The sequence below is a fragment of the Phoca vitulina genome, unplaced genomic scaffold (assembly GCF_004348235.1).
Source record: "Phoca vitulina isolate PV1807 unplaced genomic scaffold, GSC_HSeal_1.0 scaffold41, whole genome shotgun sequence".
Taxonomy (NCBI): domain Eukaryota; kingdom Metazoa; phylum Chordata; class Mammalia; order Carnivora; family Phocidae; genus Phoca; species Phoca vitulina.
In genome coordinates this window covers 10,685,894-10,696,616 of record NW_022589744.1, presented here as the reverse complement: position 1 = coordinate 10,696,616, position 10,723 = coordinate 10,685,894, and the positions used below count along the sequence as shown (strand labels likewise).

Genomic DNA, 10,723 nt, shown 5'->3' with positions numbered 1-10,723 from the left:
GAAGAATCTACCAGGTTTATCCTAGCCTTGGGTCTCTTGGAGCCTAAATAACACCAAGGAGGAATGTGTCATGGGGTTGGGGAGTGTGGGTTGTATACAGTGTACCTTGCTGCATGGAGGTTCTTGAGGCTGGTGGGTGACTAGTCTCCGTCTACCCCATTCCATGACCAGCTCATCCTATCATGGGAATCCTCTTGGGGTGGCGAGCGATCTAATAGGTTTTAAGTGATCTACTTGTGTCTCCCAATTTTGCAGCTTTGGCTTCCAAGATGTTTCTTAGCAACAGATGACAAACAACATATATGATATAGACCAAGGAAAACAGAGACCATGTCTAGGATGAAATGCTTCAGTAATCAAGAGTACTCAACTAAATTGAACCAAAGAGTCACTAAGCCCAAGGAACTAGTTCCACACTATTTTCTCCTGCTCATCTAAATTGAGAAAGAGAGAAAATGGACTCTGATCACTCTTGTTCCATCGGCCTGTGCAGATAGGGATTCCAGGAGTCTGACATGGTGAGAAATCTTACCTTCTACTGTCTCTCTGTCAGATGTCCCAAGGATGTCTCAGCCTGCAGCAGTGTTGGGGGTGAGCGGTGTCCAGCTAGTTAAAGTATCCTGCTGACTATGCCAAGTGTCAGGGAGCAAGAATATCCCATCCTATTCTTGCGGAACCTGAGTTCCTGTCCCATTCAAGGTCCTTTTAGCTGGACCTAGAATCAAATTGACATGAGACTGATTAACAGGAAAAAATCAAATTGAATAGCATAAGTGTGGGGAATCCACACAGACATGGCAGTCAGGCATAATGGGGGTACAAAAGTTATCTAGAATTAAGAGAAAGGGGAAGGGGCTACCTTCAGGCCCTAGACCTCTGTGTTCACGTGCAAGAGCTGAGCCTTCTTCTGCAATTGGGGGGTCTCAATGAACCCTGGGCCTTAAATTTATGAAGAACTTATGAAGCCAGGTATTTATGAAGGGGTGGGGGGCAGGAACATTGGCCTCCCCTCAAACTTTTCCCTCCTACCCTGTCTTTCTCAAGTTTTACTGAGGTGTAATTTGATAAAATAAACTGCTCCAGTTAAAGTGCATAGTTTGAAAAGTTTTTCTTCTCGTTTTTACTGCTTCTCAAATTTTACATACCTTACAATTTTGGGGTGGTGTTCACTTCTATGTGTTTAACACACACACCATTCAGGAAACCACCACCACACACATATAAAGCAATGCTATCCCCTCGTCGGAATGGTCTTTGACTATAACTTCCGTTTCTCTAATGGCAGGCAGTCCAGCTGGTGGGTGAGGTTAGGACTTCAAGTGCTGATGTGGCTTCTGTGGACTGTGGTTCCCACGCGCGCTGGCTCAGCTTTCTGGAGCCTTGCAGGTGCTGCTTGGATGGGCCCCACGTGCGCCCTCCAGTGACCAGTCTGTGACTGGGGATGGTCTTCCCCAAGCTCTCAAAGTGGGTATTGCCTCCAGGGTTTGATCAGGTGCGCACAGCTGGGGCACGAGCCTGGGAGGTCTCGGGTCCCTTTCTTCAGGGGCTTCTTCTTCTCCATCCCCCAACATCCCCTCCCACCTTCCAGAACCTCCACCACCTCCCAGAACCTCCCCCACCTCCCTTCCTGGTCCATTGGCTGGGAAGCTTGGCAAGCTGAGGCTTTTCTGTCCCAGTCTGCTGCGTACTTCCTGTGTTTGGGGTTTGCTTCCAGGGCCAAGCAGAGGGAGGACAAAGAGAGAGAAGAGGCAGTGGTATTCCCCGCCAGGTTCTGGGACCCTAGCTCTTCTGGGCAGCAAGGACTCTCCTTCTTCTGAGTTCCAGCTGCCGGCCCCCAGCGGTTGCAGGTGGAATTGCGCTTCTGTCCTGTGTCTGAGGACCTGGTGGGAGGGAAAGAAAACATAAACACCAAGAAAACTCCTGGAATCGGCCTCCCCTCTTCCCTAGGGCTTATTTTCTCTGCTCATCCTGAGCTCTTAGGGTCCCTGCTGAGTGCGCACTTTCAGGCTGTGAGCCGTAGGGTTCATGCTCAGGCAGGAGGCTAAAGAAGGAAACATAACCGGAAAACTAACAGCTGCAGTGCTGTTATATCTGGTCTGGTTTCCTTCCTCAATCTCCTGCGGAGTTCATTTTGCGGAGTGCTCAGATAGCTGCTGAAGGTATTCTGTCTGGGTTCTTACCTGGAGTCAGGGGAAGAGGTCCATGGAGTGTGATGACATCATTTCACCTGATTTGGAAGCCTGCAGAATAGATTTGCGAGAGCAAATATGGGAAACATGGTGAATGGCCACCAATACAGGAATAGTGTGCCACAGCCACACAAAGGACCATTAAGGAAGCTATTTTTTAAAAGATTTATTTATTTGAGATAGAGAGGGAGTGAGAGAGAGCTGAGGGGAGAGGCAGAGGGAAAGGGAGAGAGAATCCTCAAGGAGACTCTGGACTGAGATCAGAGTTGGACTCCTGCTCCAGCCCAGGACCCTGAGATCATGACCTGAGCCTAAATCAAGAGTCGGCCGATTAACGGACTGAGCCACCGAGGGGCCCCGTTAAGGAAGATAATTAAAGAATTAAGTAAACACAGGTGTAATGGCTTGGAGAGATTCACGGTAAAATTTAAAACCTTTTTATTGGAGTATTAAATACACACAGAAAGTGCACACATTAGAAGTGCACAGCTCAATACATTTGCACAAATAAAACATACCCATGCAACCAGCATCTAGATCAAGAAACAAACACTCCAATCCTCCAGGAGGTTCTTTAACTTCATAAAGTATCTGGGGAATCCAAGGCAGCTAGAGTAGATGCTGGAGGCCACCTTTGGTCCTCTTCATTCTGGAATTTAGAAAACCCCTCTGCCCACTCTCGTGAAAGCATAGCTTGTAGTTCAAGAAGGGATGGAAGCTCAAAGGAAACTTGGTACAATCCGACACCCCTGTTTCACAAACTGTGTTGCCCCCACATACTCAGAGCTCTGATCAGCTATGTTCTGGGCTCATTCTCCATTACAGTCAGATGACCAACCACAATCAGCCCTTGAGGCTTGTGTGAGATATAAAAGAGAAGGACCAAACCAGACTGGACCAAACCACACGGTGAGGAGAGTTCTGAAAACATTAGCAAGCAGAGAACAAAATGGAGCTTTTGAAATGAAAATATAATTCCTACATTAAACATTTCATCCAAAGATTAGAAGAGACAGTAAACACAAAAAACCAAACCAAATCCTCCCAAGAGGTAGAACTAACCTCATAAATATGGAAAACATAAAAGAAAAAAGGAGACAGAAGAATTGACTCAGAGAGGAGAGGGAAAGGGGACAGAGGACAGAGGGAGGAGAGGACATGTGAAAGATGAGGGGGCCCTTGTGGGAAAGTCACTTAGGAGGGCATTAGCATAAGCAGTTTGGGACTGGGAAGTGGCCCTAGTCCACAGTCAGGGGAGATATGCCAACAGGTGGCAGAGGAAGTGTCTAGGTCACAATGAAGCTGATGGGAAAAGGCCACTTCTCCTTCCTTAAAATCTCCCCATGGCACTTCTGTCTCAGACGGACTCAGGACCACAGGGGGAAGCCTGAGAGGGAGGGGCCTGACACAGCTCCTCCTGCATCCTGGTAAATGGCACTGTAGGCAGTGGGACGCTTTGCTTCCCCAAATCATTGAGACAACTCACGTCAGCCATAGGCTTCTAAAGGAGGGCACTGCCTTTCTCCTAATTAATGAAATTAGGAAGTAACTGAAGAAAAAAATTAGGGAAGTAGATCAGAGAAACTCTAAAAGAACGATTTAGAGAAATAGAAGGCATTTTGCTTCTGAGCTCAGTTCCAGTCCCTGGAGGACAGTGGGCATTAGCTGAGCACCAGGTAGACAACCCAGGCAACAGGATATGTGGCTGCTCTTGGTTCCGTTCCTTCCCATCGTCCAAGGTGAGTGGGGTGGGTGCTTCAGGACAGAGCACCTGCGGAGCTGGGCAGAAAGCAGACAGGTTTTGTCCTGGGGGAAATGGCAGGGCCTTTAACTCATCCAGACCTTTTCTCATTAAAAAAAATTAAAAAATTTTTTTTTACCTGACAGCTTCTAAGTTAGGTGTTGGGGAAAGAAAATAAAAATAAATAATATGGTACCTGTTTTTAGGGCACTGTTTGCCATCCCTGGCAGATAGATGGATAGACAGATGATGGATGATGGATGGATAGATTCATACATGCAGAAATATATACATAACATACATAATGTCAATTCCTGAGGAACTTTTAAGGAGCCAGAATCTCAGGCTCCAGCTGAGACCCACTGAGTCAAAATGGGGTTCAGACATCTGGATCATTTAAAAGCCTGCACAGTGGTCTTGACTTGCAGCTACATTCGAAACCCTCTCTTCTGAAGAGCTCAGAGTAGAGAGAGGAAGACAGGGAACAAAACCTGGGTGTGACAGGTTCTCGGGAGAGCTGCTCAACCACACACATTAGCCTGCCTGAATCTCTGCTCTGAATGAGCCAAAAACCAGAACATTGTCCAGTTTGGTCAGTGCAACAACCAAGACACAATGAGTGGTGTCACGAGGGAGGAAAGACAGAGATTAGAAGGTGTCTATTTCTGGGCTGGTTGTCAAATCCTTGGAGGCAGCTCTTTCTTGAAGCTCAGAGAAGACAGGAACTAGTAAGGTAGGAACATCTGAACCCCAACTCTGTTCCTTCTCATCCTCCAGAATTACATAACTTGGGGCAGGATGCAGACAGTGTCTCTTCTGGGAAGGAGGTCATCATGGGAAATAAAATGACCTCATTTACTCATCCATTGACTTCTTCATGATATGTGTAGAAGTAAAACACACTGATGGGGAGATTCGCATGTACAACACTTATTGGGAACACTTGCATGTTATTATTTTTTAACTTGGAAGTTCATAAAAGAGTTACATATGCATGTGAGTCATAAGAGCAAAATACCATAGACTGAGTGGCTTGAACTAGAGAAATTTCTTTTCTCACAGTTTGAAGGCTGGGGAGTCCAAGATAGAGGTGCAGGCAGATTCAGTTCATGATGAAAGCTCTCTTTCTGGTTTTCAGGCAGCCACCTTCTCATGGTGACCTCCACCTTGTGCATAGGCAAGGAGAGGCAGAGAGAGTGAGAGACAGAGACAGAGACAGAGATAGACGAGACAGAGAGAAAGAATGAGAGAGAAGCTCTCTGGTGTCTTTTCTTATGAGAGCACTGATCCCATCCTGAGGTCCCCATCATGATCTCTAACCCTAATGCCCTCCCAAAGGCCTCATCTTCACGTACCATCCCATTGGAGCTTAGGACTTCAACACAGGAATTGTGGGGCAACACAAACATTGAGTCCTCGACAATATAGAGGCAGATTGATCAAGGGGCAAACAGCACAGGCTCATCTGTTGACGTTTGACATCACTACCACCCCTTCTAAGTCCTCTTCTGCATCACTGAGAAAAACCTGGGAATCACCTTTCCTCCAGTCACCTTCCTTCTATGGGCTGGAGTTTGTCCATGGAAGCACCTGCCAGAGATTTAGAAGGTGGGAGAGCAGCCTTACCCTCTGGGGGCAGCTGAAGTGTGCATGGTCAGATGAGAGATTCAGGGTGGCTTCCTGTCTCACTCTTGGGAACCCTTACTCTGCTGGTGGAGGTTGAAGATAATTGGTGGGAGTTTCTCAGAATCACAGCAGCTTCTTATGGACTCTTGAGAGAACCCATCCTGGAATTTCTGTTGTGAACACAGTGGCAGCTTCCCTCACCATGAATCAATACAGACACTAGTACATAACTGCTCATAGCAACATTATTCACTGGGTTAAAATGTTGAAACAACCCATATATCATCAGCTGATGAATGGATAAGCTAAATGTGCCCTTCCCTACCATGGACTGGAGCCTTAACACACATTATACTAAGTGGCTGAAGCCAGACAAGGAGGCTATGATTGTAGGATTCTGTTTATATACAGTGTCTAGAATAGAGAAATCAATAGACAGAACGTAGATTAGTGGTTGCCAAAGGCTTCAGGGAAGAGGGACGTGGGGAATGACAAAGGGTACAGGGTTTCTTTCTGCAGTGACCGAAAGTTCTGGAATTAGAGGTGATGGTGGCCCAACTTCACTTGGCGCCCACGTGAATACCCTAAAAACCACTGACGTATACACTTAAAATTCATGATAAGTGAATTATATCTCAATTTGTAAAGCCAACCAAAGTAAATTCTTTGCCTTTCACATGCTTCAATTCATCTTCAAAAGGAAGAAAATTATCCCTGTCTTTAACTTAGCAAATTGGAAAAAGAGCACAAGTGGTAATCTGGAGGAAAGAAGAGGAATAAAATTATACATATGAGAAATTAATAACTTAGGAAATAAAAACAGTAACACAAACTAATCTCAAAACTAGTTTAACGTGTAAAAAACGTGCAGGCGGAGAGTAGAAACAAGGAGGAGGACATCCTGTAGTAGGTGTAAGCCACACAAATCACACAGCACATGTGGTCAGAACGTGTAATTAAAACAGACACGAACATTTTAATTATAAAGGATACTTTCTAAATGTAGGACTTTATGCTAATACATACTCTATGAAATAGATAAACTATCTGGGGAAAAAAGAACCAAGACAATAGAACAGATTCAAGAACCATCAAAGAACTCGAATAGTCAATATTCAGGGGAAAACAATTTCATGTAATCAAGAAATTATCCCATTAATGAATTTGCCAGATAGTTTTGTAGATAATTCTTAGGATTCTAAAAACACAGAAATTCCTTTGCTCTGTTTATGTGCTGGTCACCAGTGTTTTCAAGTTGAGAGGTTCCACACAAAATCCGGATTCCTGGCTACTCTAGAAAAATGAAAAGATCTGAAGCCACAGAGCCCACATTTTGCACGAGGACAATGGGCTGAAGTGGACTGGGCCGAGCCTTCCGTTGGGTCATTTGCTCTCCAGATGACATTGACCACGGGGAGGGGGAGGAGTGGATTATCAGAAGCTGTCACTGCTCAGTGTGGACATTTTTGTGTCTCTGAGATGTGTAGTTGTGCTCTTAGGTGATTTCTGTGGTGGCTTTGACCCAGTGGAGTTTTGAAGGACAAAGGTCTGTCTTGTGGAAGATGTATTTTTTGTTACTCAACTCATCATACTCTTGGGTTTATAGGAGCTATTTGTGATGCAGGAGTTTGTGGCTCTGCTCTCAGGGGGTGGGGTGGGGTGTGACAAGCACATGGCTTTGTGTTTTCAGGCTCATCTGCCCTCGTAGCAGTGTCCAATGCAGTGAGTGGCCCACTGCGGGGCTCACTGACCGTGCAGTGTCGCTATGAACCTGGGTGGGAGACCTACAGTAAGTGGTGGTGCCAAGGAGCTCAGTGGAAAGACTGCCATATCCTCGTTCGAACCGATGGATCAGAGCGGGAAGAGAAGGGTCACCATGTGTCCATCAAGGACAATCAGAAATCACGCACGTTCACCGTGACCATGGAGGAGCTCAGGTGGAACAATGCAGACACTTACTGGTGTGGGATTGAGAGATCTGGAACTGACCTTGGGGTCGAAGTTAAAGTGACCATTGACCCAGGTAAGAGTATGTGTGGGTGTGGAGGTGTCTCTTCAGGGTCTTCTCTGTCCTGGTCCCTGAGGTTCCTCTCCAGTGACTTAAGGTCACTTGGAGTGAACTGTCACACAGGGGGGTTGAGTCCTGAGTTCTTCTAGGACCCCAACTGACCCCATGGGTTGGGAGGGACAGGCCTTCTCTTAGATGCTCTCATGGCTCCCAGCACCTCCTCCAGGATGGGATCAAGCCTTTCTGGGCACCTGTTTCTCTGCACAGCACAGTGCCTGAGTCTATTGTCCATAGAGATCAAGGTCATGGTCCCAGTTTCATCCATGGACCAAAGGACCTTCTTCCCTGGGACCCAGAGACCCCAATTCCTGCCAAGGCTTTCCTGGACCTCTGGTGCCCACGTGTCCTTGCTCGTTCTGGCGTTTGGGGTCGGGACTTCATAGGGGCTATTCCCATGCCCTGTTCCATACCTGGGCTGAGAGGGAAGAGGCCCAGCACAGTGGGGGTGCTGTGGTTGATTCATGAGGTCTGAAAAGGCCTCCCCAGTCAAAGGGCTCTTTAAATCTATCAAATACTTTTGTCTGCATCTATGACATGATCATATGATTTTTCTCCTTGACTCTGTTAATGTATATTATGCTTAACTCATTATGCTTCTCATGTTCAAATGATTTTGCATTCTTGGGATAAACCCAACTTGGTGATGATGTATTATCTTGTTTATATAGAACTTGCTGTATTTTTGTTGCAGACTTTTGTATTTATGTTGAAGAGTGATTTTTTTGTTTACAACATTCTTTTTTGAAGTGCCCTTGTCAGGTTTTGGCATCAAGAGTATGCTAGTCTCATTAAATGGATTTGAGATTGTATCATCTTTTCCTATGTCCTGGAATTTTTTGTGTAAGACAGACATTATTCCTTAAATGTTATCAGATAGGTCAGTTGAAGCTCTATAGGTTTGGGGGTTCCTTTTGGAGATGGTTCAATTAATTAATTAAGTAAGTAAGTAAGCTCTATACCCAGGTGGGGCTGAACTCCCGACCTTGAGATCAAGAGTCCCACTCTGTTGACTGAGTCAGCCAGGTGCCCCTTCTAGAGACTTTTAATAATGGATTTGATTCTTTCAAATAGTTGCAAGATGATTCAAGTTGTCTAACACTTTTGTGCTAATTTTAGCATATTTTATCATTTTTGCTAGAAAGTTGTTTATTCCACCTAAAGTTTTGAATTTATTGGCATAAACTTTTTTAGATATCCTTTTATTACTCTGTCCCCTTGCTACCTCTCCTTTTTAATATGCTCAGGATATTGTGTGATGTACCTTTTTTTCATTCCTCGTATCAATTATTCAGACCTATCATTTTATCATGACTTGCAAGGGTTTTGTTTTGTTTAAAAAGTAATTGTTGGCTTTTTTAGTCTTCTCTATTTTATATTTCCTTTCTAATTCATAAACTTTTTCTTTTCTTCATTATTTCCTTCCATCTATTTACACCTGCAAGTGACCGTGCAGTGTCACTATGGCCCAGGGTGGGAGACCTACGTGAAGTCATGGTGTCCGGATGCTGATTTGAATAGCTGCACCATCCTTGTTCAAACCACTGGGTCAGAGCTGAAGAAGAACCGGCTGTCCATCAATCAGAAAAAGCACACATTCTCCATGACCATTTGGGGCGAGTAAAACAACTTTTGAGAACAATCAGCTGTTGTATTGATGAGTTGCTGCCCAGGCATTTTACAGTATGCCAACTCGGTTTACACCCGAAATCTAAAATTTAGATAAGGCCCCAATCTTAGAATTCCTCCATAAGTTCCTACTTTGCTCTTCCTGGGACACATTTCAAAATAACCACTTGGAGTTGAGCCCATGAAAGATCAGTGACCTCTGTCCCGACCACCCTATAAGTAACAGGACCTGCCACCCTGCTCTCAGTCTTCTGCTCGCTTGTGGTCTGGGATGGAGGACTGCCCTTCCCAGGCTCACTGGGCGCCTCTCCCCTACAGCTGTAAGCAATAAACTTTGTGACTCTCCTTGCTTTGTGTGGGTGTATTGAAACTGTGCCTTCCATTAAAATGACCCTGGGTGTTTCATGTCCCCAGAGTGGGAGCTTAGCTGTTGAGGGAGCTCCCTGCCCACCCATGTGGGTGGCTTGTGCCTCCTTATTCAGCAGATCCTGATGGGCATATTCTTAATTCAGTAACCAGCTCCAGCTTCTACATACACCACAGAACTCAGGCATTGGATGCAGACATGTCCTGGTGTGGGATTAGGAGACCAGAGCTGACCGTGGGTCCAAGTTAACCGGACCAGTGACCCGGGGAAGCAGTCTTCCCTCATGCACCACTTGCCATCTCCTCAGCAAGAGGAAGATAGTGAAATACTGAACAGATTCCCCAACTTTTATATTTATCTGTGGATTTTAGGAAAAGGATATTTAAAAAGTACACAGAATGTAAAGTAAAATGGTATGGTCTGTCTTCTGCCCTAGTCCCCTACCCAAAGGTAAGGTCTGTAACCAGTGTGTGTGTGTGTATGTGTGTGTGATGTGGAGAAATTCAGTGCATCTAAAGCATATATATGTGTATTTATTTTTCCCTCCCTCAAAGAAAAATATCACATGTTGTTCTGCAGCTTGTCTATTTTCACCAAATGTATTTTGAAAATCATTCCGTATCAGTATCTATAAATTTTTAAATGGCTTCACTGTATTCCATGATATCTACATATCATGATTTGTTTAATTTTTTTCACTCCTGATGGGCATTTCTGATGTTTTGGGTTTTTTGCAACTACATGTAATTGTGGAACGAATAGACTGTATTGGGATAATTGACATCTTTCCTGTGTTGATAATGTGGTACCTCTCGCAATTTATTTAAATATTCCTTGGCTTCGGTCACCTAAGTTTTGTAAATTTTAGTATATGGATGTTGCACATGTTCTGTTAGATTTATACCAGGTGTTTCTTCTTCTTGTCCAGCAGCTGTGAACGGCACCGTGTATTTCAATTCAGTTTCTACGTGCTCATTGCTGGTATAGAAATAGGACTGTGTGTGTGTATGTGTGTGTATATGTGTGTACATGTATGTGGGTATGTTTATGTGTGTATGTATGTGTATGTGTGTGTGTATTGATCTTTTATCCTGTGACTTGTTAAA

The 10,723-nt window shown here is 44.8% G+C and overlaps 1 protein-coding gene across 1 annotated transcript; it reads left to right on the top strand.

Moving 5' to 3' along the window:
* Window positions 1–3,775: 3,775 nt before the first annotated feature.
* Window positions 3,776–10,367, top strand: LOC116647937 (CMRF35-like molecule 7). The gene is made up of 3 exons (XM_032429601.1): window positions 3,776–3,928; window positions 7,247–7,579; window positions 9,067–10,367. Exons 1-3 carry the CDS (start codon window positions 3,889–3,891, stop codon window positions 9,243–9,245), a joined length of 552 nt encoding a protein of 183 aa, XP_032285492.1. The 5' UTR covers window positions 3,776–3,888; the 3' UTR covers window positions 9,246–10,367.
* Window positions 10,368–10,723: the final 356 nt, after the last annotated feature.